Source organism: Propithecus coquereli, unplaced genomic scaffold (assembly GCF_000956105.1).
Source record: "Propithecus coquereli isolate 6110/MARCELLA unplaced genomic scaffold, Pcoq_1.0 Scaffold2, whole genome shotgun sequence".
Classification (NCBI taxonomy): domain Eukaryota; kingdom Metazoa; phylum Chordata; class Mammalia; order Primates; family Indriidae; genus Propithecus; species Propithecus coquereli.
The window spans coordinates 17,028,034-17,043,249 of NW_012144966.1; the positions used below are offsets into that span (position 1 = coordinate 17,028,034).

At 35.3% G+C, this 15,216-nt stretch overlaps 1 protein-coding gene across 1 annotated transcript in view; it reads right to left on the reverse strand.

The window, feature by feature from the left end:
- Positions 1-9,829, reverse strand: part of WWP1 (WW domain containing E3 ubiquitin protein ligase 1) — a 90,063-nt gene extending 80,234 nt beyond the window's left edge. The window contains exons 1-2 of the mRNA XM_012643549.1: positions 9,739-9,829; positions 2,414-2,504 (exon numbers count right to left, since the gene is read on the reverse strand). Of these exons, the coding sequence (XP_012499003.1) occupies positions 2,414-2,483 (70 nt within the window). The 5' untranslated portion in view covers positions 2,484-2,504; positions 9,739-9,829. The remainder of the gene's footprint in view (positions 1-2,413; positions 2,505-9,738) is intronic.
- Positions 9,830-15,216: the final 5,387 nt, after the last annotated feature.

Below are 15,216 nucleotides of genomic sequence, written 5' to 3' on the forward strand. Positions count from 1 at the left end.
GGTTTAGGGCAGAGTACCTCAGTTTAGAAACAAAAATCTACCAGACTTCAATAGTAGAGGGGCCCTAATCACGGTACTATCTGAGTATTTTAAAAATACAGAGGTCACTGCAATCTAATAAAAGGAATAACAACTTGGGAGTCCTAAGACCTCAGTTGGTTTCCCATTATTAACAGAAGGCACTTAATCCCACTGATCCTGTTTCCTCATTGATCAATCAGTAGTGATATTTATTGTACAAAGTACTGTGAGATCAATAAGACTATGGATTTTAAGGTGCTTTTTATTTTTAAAAATTAGATCAACAAAATGAAAGAAAGGCAAAACCAAGAACAAAAGAATGGAAAAGAAAGGCACTAAATTCTGGTGCCATTTAGCACTGGTCAAAGTTCAGCATTTCCAAAGAACATCACTGTATCTCAAAGGAGAGCAGTAACTGATGTTCAAAATGATAAATACTTACATGGCATTTTCTTGGCTACTTAGACTCCCTTAGTGCAAGTCTATTTTCCAATTGGTTCTCTAAACTTTTGGTGATTCACCTGATAGCCTTTCAATAAGTTCTTTTTCAGCTCAAATCAGCCAGATCAGGTTTTTCTTACTCCAACTGAGAACTCTCATGCATAGGTCAACACCAAGAGGAAAGTTACACTTTAGGTATGTTGGCCACAGGTTCTAGCAAGTTACACTAAACTAAAAATGTGGCTCAAAGCCTCTTATATAGAGCAAAAGCAGAAGTAAAAGTAGAAGTAATTATATAAGTGGTGCTTCAGTGGAGTACACATCAGAATCATCTGGAGAATTGCTTCACAACATATATGCCCATGATTCACAGAAAACGAAATGCAAATGTACCTTATCATTCAACCTCACTCATGAGAGAAATGCTATTAACAATGACACTAAGATACCACTTCAGTATCTAACTGTCAACAATCCAAAGCCTGATAATATATTTTGGTTAAGCTTTGGGAAAATAGGCACTCTCATATATAGGTGGTAGAAATACAAAATGGTACAGTCCCTATAGAGAGGAACTTGGCAATAACTGGCAAAATTTGCATGTTTACTCTTTGACCCAGCAATCTCCTATCCTAATGATACACGAGCAAAAATAAAAATGACATTTGCAGGAAGCTATTTGTTGCAGCACTATTTGTAATAGCAAACAGTGGAACCCCGATGTCCATCAATAGAAGACTAGTTAACTTTTGTACATCTATTCAACAAGAGTACTATGCAACAATAAAAAGGAATATCTTGTTATGAAATGAATTCCAGGATAACATTGTTAAGTGAAAAAAAGCAAAGTGCAGAAAAGTATGCAAAAACTGGGGAGTCAGGAGGAGAGAAATGATAACTACACTGTGTATCTCTACTTACACTTTTAAAAAGCAAGATAGATAAACCAAAACAAATAAAACTGTTAACCTATAGGGCAAGGGAGGGAAGTGGGAAGAATGGGGCCTAGTAGGCAGACCTCTCTAAATGTACCTCAGTTTTGACTCCAGAACGATATAACTGTTTTATATGGTTATAAAACAAAATTAAATTTTTTTTAAAAAAAACTGAAAACAATGAACCTAACTGATTACCAAATTGGTGGCCTAACCAAATGGAGAATTACTCTAAGTTACTTGGTATTCTGGTTATATATCCTAAGGGGGAAAAACAAAGAAATCTTAAACTGCAATGAGTGAACCTGTTGTTTCTGTTTTAATCTGTTGTTATTTTGAATTATTCTATGTAGGTGTATTAGGATCAAACAGATATTACGTTAATGTCATTTGGAATCAAGATTTTGGGGTTAAGAGAAAAGAGATATAAATATAAAATCAAATTAAATTAAAAAATTTAAAAAAATGTTTTCCTTTTAGTGGAAATGGTATTTATAGACAGTTATTATTTACAACTGGGAATATTAGCATGAACTGATGATTTGTTTTTTTTCTTTCTAAGACAATACACATTTCCTAGCTCTGTTCACTGAAAACTCCTAAACACAACTAACCTCACAGTAATGACAGCCACAGGAATTATAGTACTACGTAATCTCACTGATCAAGTATTGGCTCAGTAAATGAAAAAATGGCTAAATGTAAGAAAGAAGGCCTTCAGCATCCTGCTCCAGCCTATTAATCATTTAAAAACCAAGTCAATGACACTTATTCAAAAACTCAAATTCTCCCACCACTAAAGAGGATATATCTTTTCTTTGTCCAACATAGGTTCAATAAAGTTACTGAATAAATAATACACTTTTAGAGGGCATCTACCTTTGAGGCCTGTTGCAACAAATACACCATAGTATGAATCTAAAAGAAATGATACTTATGGAATGAGTCTGTTGAGTTAGGTATTCAGAAGAAAGTTTTATCACAAAATCACCATATTAATTATAAAAATAACTTACCAGTTACCTGTAACGGTAACCTTCCACTGTGGTTATTACTAGTATCAGACCTTGGTGAAGCAGTGGCCATGTCCCAAAATTCAGCTAAAACCTATAAAAAAATTTAATTTATTCATGTTTTAGGCAAGAGATTGTAATTTTCAAGATGATTAAAATTGTTTGGATTGACTAAGAAACCACATTTATTTTCGATCCATTACATGTTGACAAGTTCCAAGTTTTCCTCCATTTAAAATTAAGACAATATTATAAGCAATACTGAATATGGCCAATAAACCACGTGAGTCAATTTGAGCAACAAAATAAATGATAATATACTAAGCATCCAGGGTCACATGTTGTTTTTAAATAAAATAAATATATCAATTAATATACTATATACACTTATTTATTATCTGAACCATCTGAGTGTGTTGCCCCTTTACCCTTTAATACTTGAGTGTGCATTTCCTAAGAATAAAAATATTCTCTTAAATAACCACAGTACAATGATCAAATTCAGGAATTTTACTAGAACATTATTATCTAATCTACAACCCATATTCTATTTTCATCAACTGTCCCAACAACGCCCCTTATCGAAGTACTTTAAATATAGTAACTACTCCACATTTATGTATTGTATTAGTTATGTCCCTAGTAAATCTTGCATGTTCCTTTTTATAGATAATTTTTCTCATGCTCTGCTAAACATCCCCTTCTGCCCCAATTTTTATTTTTTAAATAAAATACAAAGCAGAGCCACTTCAGTTTTCTTCTGCATGATAAATATCTCAAGGCTCAAATTCTATCCACCCTGAACCTCCTAAAGAAAAAGCAAAACATTCTGAGCAAGACTGAAAAATATTAATGAATGCTAATGTTTATCTTGTTTATCCTTCTATTTGTAGTCTTTCTATGTTTCATTTAGATCCTTCCCACAAATTCTGGGACTTAATACTCTAAAATCATTATACTCTCTTCACCTACTTACAATTACATATATTGTGTTTGAATGTGTGTGTGTGTGAAAAGATAAACAGTTGCTTACTACATGATTAACTGATTCTAGTTAACATATATTCACAGGTTTTAAGACTTCATTCAAGCCAATGTTCTCATTCTGCAGATGAAAAAACAGGCTTAAGGATTACATCCACCTGAGGATCAGCTGTCGTTTTCATAGGAGAAAATCAATGGAAATGGAATCCTTAAATAATCAATTAACAATGAAGAAAATCAATGGAAGGTCTTCAATTTCTAGCAATCTAGTGTACTATTAGATATCTGAAAGATCTTCCTGTTTTAATACAAACAGGTTCTAAATAAATTAAAATGCACTACTTTTTAAGCACTGTTATGCTCTCAAGAAGTATGGGAAATTATCAAGCCTGTTACCACGCCATAAAATAGCAACCAAGGGAGTATCACTCGAGCCCATGAGTCGGAGGTTGCAGAGAGTTGTGATCGCACCACTGCACTCCAGAATGGGCGACAGAGCAAGGCCTGTCTCAAACAAACAAACAATAAACAGTAGCCCAAAAAACCCCAAATTAACTAAAGTGAGTTGGCATGCTGACCTTGATCATGTGGCTGAGGCAGTGTTTGTCAGATTCTACCACTGTGAAGTTACTCTTTCCCCCTTTTCCACACTGTAATCTTTGGGAAGAAATCACTATGAGCAGCCTACACTAAAGGAATGGGGCATTATGCTCTCCTTCCTTGGGGACAGAGTATCTACATAAATTATTTTACCAGATAGAATTTTTAAAATGAAAAAGTATGATAACTGAATATTTTAAAATTAGATTGGACAGAACTTGAGAGTTTCAGTAAACTTAAATATAAATCTGAAAAAATAATTTAGAAATAGCACTGAAATAAACAGATTGAAAATACCAAAGAGATGTTAAAAGACCTGAAAGATAAGATAAGATCTGACATATGTTTGTACTCATAATCCCAGAAAATGAAGAAAGAGGAGAGGTCATACTAGGAGAGAAAATGACTTAATTTTATAACCAATAAAAGACATTTATTCACAATTGTAAGAAACACTATATATGTAAGAGGCAGAATAAATACAAAGAAATTCACACTTGAACACACAGCAGTTAAAACTACAGAACACTAAAAACAAAGACCATGTTAAAAGCAACCAGAGAGAAGAGAGATTACACACAAAAGAAGACAGTAAAATAATAGCAGGATTCTTAACAGCAACAAAGTATAAAAGGTAGAACGAATAAAGGATTGAGACAATTAAAAATTATGTAACCACCAGAACTCTTTGGGGAACATGGAAAGCATTAAGACATTGCCAGATAAACCAAAAAAAGTGTTTATCAACAGCAGACTTTTACTTCAAGAAAATCTAAAGGATTTGTTTCATAAAAGAGTAAAATCACCACAGAAGGATGATTTGAGATGCAAGAAGGGAAGATGAGTGAAGAAACTGCTAAGCATACAGGCAAATTTAAATACACATTGACTGAATAACAGTAACAACGTATTATTGTGGTGTTTAAATAAAAACCCTATAAACATTAAAATATGGAACTAAGGAAAGCATAGAAGTATAAGGGCGGGGGAGAGAGGAAGAAGATGGGGATTAATGTTTTAAATCCTTGCATTGTTCAGCAGAGAGATTATGATCTGGTTTAACTTTAGACGGTATAGTATTCCTGGTAGAATGCCAAGGTTAATCATAAAAGAAAAGAAATAAGAGGGTATAATTTCTAAACTAGTAGAGTAGAAGAGGACAGAATAAGTAAACTCAATCAATACGAAAAAGGCTAGAAAGGAAAGGGAGAGAAAAACATAAATAACCAAGACTATCAGAAAGCACAAAGGAGAGTCCAAATAATCACAACAAACGTAGAGTATACAGACAAATTCAAAAGTAAGATAGGAGATACCTAGAAAACAAAGATACTGACAGAATGAAAGCAAAAATAAGGAAAAGGACACAGCAAACAAAAAGAAAGCCAAATTAGTTATAATTGCAGACAAAACAGCATTATTAAGGAGAACAAGGAAAATGTTCAATTCAGGAAAAGTGTGTATCAAACTCTAAACTGACATGCTTTAAAAAAATATCTAACTTTGCATTCTTTCTCTTTCTCCCAACACGGCAGCCTCGATAAAAAAGAAGAATAAGAAGGGGACATCTATCTCCCTAACATAACTCCTTAACTTTGTGTGATAGTACTGGTGGAGAAGCATGTATGTCCCCAAACCAGTCAGCTGAAATGATGAATCAAAAGGCCTGGAAGGAGATGTTTCAACCACTTAGCACAGCAATGATGACAACATGTACAGGGCACCTCCAAATGACCATTGTATCCTGCCTGCTGTTCCACAGGCTGTTTGAGAATCCAATAACAACCAGAGCTATCTTCCCAAATTGCCACTATACACTGCTTTTCTAGGGAACCTGACTTGTGATGTGATAAAAAGCTCCATTAAGGAACTCTTTAGAGGATTAAATATCAGGGCATTTACCACATAAACCCAGCAACCCAGAGAGGTTGAAAGGTTTGATTATGCTAAATCTGAGTACCTGGATTTCCTATTCAGTGCCCTGAGCCTCAGTGTGGAGTCTCTTGGTAACAAAATGAGTGGTCGTTGCTATTAGGCGTGGTGGGATAAAGAAAGAGATGATTGTTCCTTTGGCTGAGATAGAAATCTAGATTGTGACAAAACAGACTAGAAAGTCCATCCTGCCGTAAACAGCTTACGACTATCCATCCACCTAGAGGAGGTGATGGTAACTTTGAAGACAAATAACATGTCATTATGGAGACCAGGACTGCTAAAATGACTGAGGCAGCAGAGACTATGATACAGGATATGACCCCAAGAAAAGCATTTGGTAATGGGTATTATAGGAATAATGACTACAGAAGAAGTGCAGGCCACTATGGTGGGACAATAGGGTTGCGGAGCTCCAGAGAAGTTTATTGTTGGAAAGATTATAGGTGTGATGATAGACATCACCCCCACCCAGAGATCCCAATTGAATCTAAAGCCTCAGAGTACTCTTAAGAAAGATGACTCTTCTGCTGGCCCCTCCCAGTCCAGTTGAGCAGCTTCTATCTTTGGAAGCACAGAGCCTGTTGACCCAGCTACAAGAGACAAGCAGTAAAAGAGAGCTACAGAAGGAACAAGAGGAATTGCAATGTCAGCTAGATGAACCAAAACTAGAACGGCCTCAAGAAGACACCTAAACTGGCAAAGTGAAGAAAGTCAGGAAAAACAATGGTCAAAAACAGGAAGTGATTCACCTCAGACATGGACCTGAGCCACTCCTGTCAGAGTTAGACTAGGATGCATGAAGGAGAGAAAGAAGTCTCTGGAAAATGGAACACTCAGTAAGGTAGAAGACTGTGACTAACATATAAGCCTCCCAAATGATCAGCTGCTACAGGTAATCCTGGCCCCTCCACAAAAGAGAATAGCTGGGTGAAGCAAAGTGTCAATCCTTCTGCTTGATGTCAGAGCTCAGACATAGAGTAGCAATCCCCTACAAGTCATGGGAGGAAAGTAGCTCCAGCTCAATCATCTCAGGAAGAATCAGCAAGTAAAGATGAAAATAAACGGGTGAGGGTCCCAAAAAGGGAAAGTAGAAACTTCAGTATTGTCCAGGAAGTGGAGAGAAAAACAAGCCAATGCAAGGAGGCTGAAAGGAAGGATGGCAAAAAGGATCAAGGTTTCAAATTTGTACCTGAGCTAAGAAACCTGAAGAAAATTCAGCCTTTAGTTCAGTACTGTAAATATGCTGCTCTGTCAATTGATGGTGAGGGGGAAGAAGACACCAAATAGACGTTTACATCTTGTGCTTTCCTCTAGTTTGTCTCTACTCTGGAATACTCAGAGTAATCAAATCTCTATCCAGACACGCCAAATACAACTCACCAGCTACTTGGGGTAGGGAGCTTAAAAAGACTCTAAGACTACAGGGATAAATTGACAAATTGGCCACTGTTGTGGGCAATTTCAACACATCTCAATTAATCATAAGTCAAGTGGACAAAAAATAATAATAATGAATAAGCGTGACTGAATAACATAACCTGAACCTCATAACCCACTATTAGAACATAAACGTTTTTCTCAAGCACTCATGGGACATACAAAAAAGCAATATACACACTCAGAGATAATGAAAATCCCACAGAATTTCAAGTAATGTTTTGAGTCTCTGACCAAAGTATAACTAAGTTAAAAATCAATAACAAAAGATAAATTTTAAAAATGCCAATAGAATTTAAAAAACACTTCTAAATATTTCATGGGTTAGAAGAAACTACATTGGAAATTTTTTAAAAGTACTAAAAACTAAATGATAAAATACCACATATAAAAATTTGTGGGATACAGAAAAATTTATACTTAGAGGCAAATTTATAGCCTTACAGGAAAAGAAATGTGGAAAATTGATGAGTTAGTAGGTTAATCTATCAAGTTAGAAAGAGAATAATAAAATAAATCCAAAGAAAGAAAAGGAAATAAGATAATAAAGAGCAGAACCTAATGTAGTAGAAAAAAGATAACAGAAAGGATCAACAAAGTCAGAAGCTAGTTCTTAGAAAACACTAAAATAAATGTCTGGCAAGACTAATGAAGGGAAAAAAAATGAAACAAAATAGCAAGCCATAAAATAGACCAGTAAATGCAAGGAGCTGCCCATGTGACAGATGCAGCAATACAGATCCATGAGAAAGGAGGGACAATTAAATGGTTCTGGAATTATCTATATGGAAAAAAAATGAAACTGGACCGCTATCTCACATCATATATAAAACCAATACAAGAGGACTAATGATGTCAATACGAAAGGGAAACATTAAACTTTTAGAAGAAATTACAGCAGAAAACTATTGTTTTGTGTCCTCCCAGGATGGAAGGATTTCTTAAATGAGAGACAAAGCATACTACCCAAAAAAGAAAGGTCAACAAATATTCTGACTACATAGAAAGTGAAAACTTCTATTTATCGTAAGGCATCATAAAAAAAAACTAAGAAAAGCCACAAACTGGGATATATTTCCAAATAAAAAACTAATTAAAGGTTAGTATTTAAACTACTATATAAGAATGTCTATAAATAATAAGAAAAAGACAACAGTAGGCAAATAGACAAAAACCTTAATTGGAATTTTATAGACAAGAAACTTTTAAAGCCAACAAATATATGAAAAGATGTAGAAATTCACTGCCCACCAGAAAAATACAACTTCAAACCACATGAGATATTATTTTAAAACTCATTAGAATGGTAAAAAGTAAAAATTTTTATAGCAGATAATGGCAAAAAACAAGCAACAGTGGTGGCTCTTACACACTACTGGTAGGTCTTTAAAATGGTAAAATCCTACTGGAAAACAAGTTGGAATTATCATGTATAGTTGAACATTTGCAGGACTTCAATAAGCAATTCTCAATTTTATAACATAAAAAGAATGTACAGAAGGCACCGAAGTAAATATGGGAAAGTATAAGTCACTAATTCACCAAGTATGATTTCTGAAGCCTGTGGTGGAAAAGAAGGGAAAGGTATAGCTTTCACACAGATGGCATTTAGTCTTCCAAGAAAAAAACACTACTTCCTCTGGGCAGTAAATGAGGGACCTAAGGATAGGTGAAGCTATCGATTCACCTGGACGTAGATTAAAAAAAAAAAAAAATCAAGGCACTTTATTAGTGAATTAAACAGAAAGACAATTGCTGAGAATAAAGGCAACAGGTAGGTATAGCTTAGTTTTTTGAGAAGAATCTTTAGTTTAAAACACTATGAAGACTGGGAAATGCTGCCAACCAGTTAAAAGACTATTCAGTCTACTACATGACACTCTCTCTGTACCCTAATTCCCATCCCTAATCTATTTCACTCTTTGTTTTATGTAAACCCTTTTGCATCAACCAATCTTCAGACTCAAGAATACATATTCTGGTAAGCAGTAACTGCAAATTTAAACTGCAAAACATGATAGAGAAGGTTCAAAAATGATACCATCTTGCCTTAAAAGGGAAGATACACAGCAAATAAAATTATCAATTTCAACATACAGTTAGCCCCCACATGTCATTTAATAACATAAAGCTGTGTGGCACTTAAAATATAATGTACTGTTATATATCTAGTCTTTCACCTGAGCATCACAATAACACTGTGTGAGTAGGTAGGTACTATATCCCAGAGATAAGGATATTGAGCCTCAGAAGTATTATAAGTCTACAGCCATATTTTTATGACATATTACTTGCTCTATATAGATATAATTAACTATCAACATTTGACTATTAAGTATAGTCTTAGTTTAAAAATATTGTTAATCACTTACAATGTATCAGGAACTGTGCTAGACACTGGGGATACAAAGATGAGTAAGACACGATTCCCTCTTTCAAGGAGCTCATAGTCTGGTGAGGAGACAACCCTGTAAACAGATAAATAGCTTTCAGTGTGATAATTACTAAAACAGATGCGAAATGTAAAGCAGTACATCTGGGGCACACAAGAAAAAAGTAGATAATCCAACCTACAGGGATCAAGAAAAGGTTCACAGAGAAGATAATCTTTGAGTGAAATGAATCTTGAAGTCTAATTCTTCAAGAAAGACTTCCCGAGAGAAAATATGGCACTTACGGAGAATTGTTGCCATGGCTGGACAATGGAAAATAGGGACAGCATGAGGTGATAAAGCTAACAAGGCAAACAGAGGTTTAAATTGTATAGGATCTGATGGAATAGTTTATATGGTATTCTAAATATACCACACATAGTACTTTAAAGTTTATCCTGAAGAGAACTGATAGGTACTAAAGGGTTTCAATACTGAAAATTGCATTTTGTACAAATAACTTTGGCAGCTGCGGGGGTCTGATTTAAGACAGTGAGTTTATCTGAATTAAAGCATTAGTAGTACGAAGGAAAAAAAACCTCAGGATACGTATAAGATCTTTGACCAGATGATTATAGGACAGCTGTGGGTTATGAGAAAAAACAATCTGAACAATTAAAATTCCCCACTTCACCTTCTGGGTAGATGATGGCACCATAATCAGGATAGGAAAAAGAAGATTAAGACTACTTGGATTTCATTTCTAATTCTGCCACTTAAGAGCTATGTGACAAAGTTAACTTTTCCATAGCTCATTTTCTCTATCAGTAGAACATGAAAAGCAAAGCCATCTATCTCACGTTACAATGAGCATTAAATGGCATAATACACATAAAATGCTTAGCCCCGTGAGTATATGGCACAAAGTGATCATTTAGTAAAGACTAGTTATTGTTCTTATTGTTGGAGGAGGTTGGAAATAAAGTCTCATTTTGGACATGCTGTTCAAAAGAAAGATTTTAACAACTAGGTATAATAGACAGCTAGTTAGAAAAGTATGCAGCTCAGGAAACAGGTCTATGGAGAAGATATATCTTGGAGTCACAGTTTATACAGGTGGTATTAAATCCATAGAAGACAACGGGCTTAATCACAAAGGAAATATTTTGGAATAAATGCTGAATGGAATGAAGAGGGCACTGATCAACTTCTGCTGGGCAGTATTAATATTGTACTTATCACAAACCCACAGGGACAACAATATGCATGATGATATGACTTTTTCCAGTTTTCCTTGGTCCCAAGATATAAGAACAGAGAAGAACTGTAAGACCAATTCAGGTTCAAGAATTTAGAAAGTGGGTACAGCAAAAAAAAAAAAAAAAAACAAAGTCTGAGTTTTAATAAACTTTAAAACAAATTATTCATTCATCCAAATGAATTTGGGTCATAACCTAAATTTAGGTCATAACCTAAATTCATTTGGGCAATTATATCTAAGCTGATTATGTTCAATTCAATCCTTTAAAAATGCCACAGGATTGCATAAAGGTTCATTATTATTCAACTGCAAAGAACAGAAGAGAGTCCTGAATGCAGATAATAAACTACATTTCCAGTACTGAGGTTATAGATCTATCAAATCCTCATTTAGAAAGTATATCTTCATTGCCTGTTTACTTCAAAATGTCATTCTTAAGTCAGAAGCAAAAAACAAGGTCTCGCTCTGTTGCTGAGCCTAGAGTGCAGTGGCATCATCACAGCTCACCGCAACCTCACACTCCTGGGCTCAAGAGATCCTCCTGCCTCAGCCTCCTGAGTAGCTGGGACTATGGGCACACACCACCACGCCCAGCTAAGTTTTGTACTTTTTGTAGAGATGGAGACTCACTATGTTGCTCATAGTGAGCAACTCGGTCTCGAACTCCTGGCTCCCAAAATGCTAAGATTATAGGTATGAGCCACTGTACCTAGCCAGAAGCAAAATTTCTTTGAAAACAAGTAATTAGAATAGATATGATTCATTCTGCATACTCTGCAAAGTGTCACAGCTTTGAAAAGACAGAGAAATACTGTCACATATCTGCCTGGATCAAATAATAAACACACTTACTGGCTGCCTAGTGTGTAAAGGGAGTATGGCAAGGATACAAAAATGGTAAAAGACAAAGTTCCAGCTTCAATACTAAGTCTAGTTTTGAAGACAATATTAATACACAGGAAACAACTCAAGGTAACAAGATAGGATGGTGTATATCAAAGTAGTTTAGTCCAATGAATGTGAAACCTAAAAGGTTAAAAACCCTGCATTTAGGCAAAGCTATTGCATCAACAACACAAAATTTAAAACTCAATGAATATGACAAAAGTAAAAAGAGATGAACAGAGAAGGCTCCCTCCTCCTAATATATGTAAGATTCAGCAACTCTAACACATAAAATAAGTATTTCATGACAATGTAAACCACAAAATAGAGGATTTAATTTTTAAAAAGATACGCGGCCAGGCGCCTGTAATCTCAGCACTTTGGGAGGCTGAGGCGGGAGGATCACTAGAGCCCGTGAGTTCAAGGCTGCAGTGAGCTATGATCACGCCACTGCACTCCAGCCAGGGTGAAGAGAGAGACTCTGTCTCTAAAAATAAGTAAATAAATAGACAATATAGGAATACTACTTCTATATAGAGAGATCATTTATAAAAATACAATGTTGGTCACTTCAATGAATTTATAAAATGAGACAGTAAACAGAAAGGTGACCAACTAACCACTCATCCTTTCAGATAAAATGTGTTTCACATAAACTTTGAGCCAGCAATTGTACAGGGTATCCTTGTCTATGCAGGATGAAAATTCCTTACCAAAAAAGTAATAAATAATTAATAATAGACATTGGACAGAAGAGTAGAGGCTAGACTGGCAGTAATCATGACACACCAAAGTACAGGCTAGTCCAGAAGATCGGATATCAAAGATATTTCTATTCTGAGCTGACAGAAGTATTGGTTTTTCTCTTTTCCAAGTCAGAGATTAGCAACTTAAAAAATTACATTGCCTCCAAATTTAATGTAAAGTGCTAAACATCTAGGAATGTTATAAGAAATGCAAGTCAAATTCTGTCAACACTAAACTTACAGACTTTTAGAGTCTGGTGATGATCCAATTCTTTGGGGGCAGGGAGGGCTAACAAACCATTGAAAAGAGAAAACTGTCACTTACTGGAGTCTAGTTTCAATTTGGATTTGAATTTCTATTCCCACATTTACTAAAGGACAGCATAACAGTAGTTAACAGCAAATTCTGCAGCCAAACTCCCTGGGTCCAAAACCTGGCTCCACCTGACAATGTTTGACTTCCAGTAACCTCCTTTACCTCACAGTGCCTCAGTTTTTACATCTATGGGAATGATAATATTAAGTTGTTAAGTATGAAATGTCCAATTTCCTTAAGTATTCAGTTTGGTATCTGTGACATTTCACTTTGACACTTCCTGGGGTTTTTTTGTTGTTTTTTTTGAATTTTGAATTTTATTGTGAAGGTACATCCTCATTCTTTCGAACGTACATTTTGGCTTGTAATTATCTTTCAAACGCTTTTTTAGAGCAATTTTTGTGAAACCATGGATAAGTAAAAAATCCATGTTATTTTTTAATATGAGTTCCCTTATGGAACCAGTGCAACACAGATGGCTCGAAATATCAACAAAGCATTTAGGAAAGATGTAGCTAATGAACCCACAGTAGGTTGATGGTTTGAGAAGTTCCATTCCGGTGACTTTAATCTTGAAAATGAGCCCTGTAGGTGACCTGAGACCAAAGTGGAGAATGATGAGCTGAAAGCTGGAGTAGAAACAAATCCATCTCACCTTACGCATGAATTAGCAGCAAGGTTTGACATTACTATCTAACAATATCGGACCATTTGAAACAAATCAGCAAGATAAAGAAGCTGAATAGATGGGTACCACATTAACTAAACCAGTGTCAGAAGAGAAATCATCTCAAAGCTTGCCTTTCTTTGCTGTCAAGGAATAAAGGTGAAACATTTCTACACTATATTGTTATGTGTGATGAAAAATGGATTCTTTTTGACAATCGCAAGCATCCGGCACAACGGCTGGATAAACATGAAGTGCCGAAACACAGTCCAAAACCAAACATTCATCAAAAAAAGCTAATGTTGTCTGTTTGGTGGTCCAGCGCTGGTATTATCCACTACAGCTTCATGAAATCTGGTCAATCGATTACAGTGGATGTCTACTGCAACCAAGTGGGTGAAATGATGAGGATGCTTGCACTTAAGCAGCCAAGACTGATCAATAGAAACAGGTCAATACTCTTGCAAGACCACGTCACAAAAAGCAGTACTGCTCAAGCCACAGAGGCTGGACTTGGAAACACTCTGTCATCTACTGTATTCACCAGACCTTGCACCAACTGACTACCACTTCTTCCAGGCTTTGGACCACTTCTTGCAAGGAAAAATATTCAATTCTCAACAAGCTGTGGAAAACACCCTTCACGATTTTATCACCACTCACTCTCCAGGCTTCTCTGCTGCTAGCATAAGCAAGCTACCATTAAGATGGCAAAACTATGTTGATAGTTTAGGCACATACTTTGATTAATTGTACTGCTTCTTGTATGAAATACAATAAATATTTGATTCGAAATCAGATATTTCATATTTAATGACCTAATAGTAACTACCTTTTAGAGTTAAGAGAATTAAATGAGATAATATTGACAAAGCACTAAAAAGCTGCCTGGCACAAAAATCAGTGCTTAATAAAATCAACAAAGACCGTGGACAAGTAATTTAACCTCTTTCAGTAGCAGATGCCTTGTTAAACAAAAACTATGGGACGCCACTGTTTTGGACTGAGCTCTTACACTAGGAACCAGGAGAACAGACTCAAACCAAAATGGAGTAACTCACGCTAAATGCCATATGATCGAATTGAAACGTTAAGGAAGCAGATCCCAAAACAGACTAGTGTTCCTTGAAAACAGGAGACTCCAGTCTACCTGAGTCAGCAAATAATAAAGTCTTCTCTCCTTTAACAAAAAAAGTAACCTGATGCTAACCAATCATTTTTTTCTATTGTTTTGTTTCCTTGTGTCCCACCCTACAAAATTCACTGTTGTGCCACTGCCCAGCAGGATCTCTCCTGTTTTGTAGAATGGAGGCTGCCCCATTCATGAGTCATTAATAAAAGTCAATTAGATTTATAAGTAAATTTGTTGTAATTTTGTTTTTTGACACTTTCTAGGTGAGATATTATATAAGCACTCTGTGAATTATAAGATGCTATATAAATACTAAATTAAGAACATGAAAAAACAATAATATTAAATGAGAATTATCAACAATGAAAATAAAGCATTTACAGAAAAATACACACAGTCCTGCTATGTTTATATATTTATGTGATTTTCAGTTACTTTTTCTGAATACTAAGGCTACCTTTTTAAAACTTA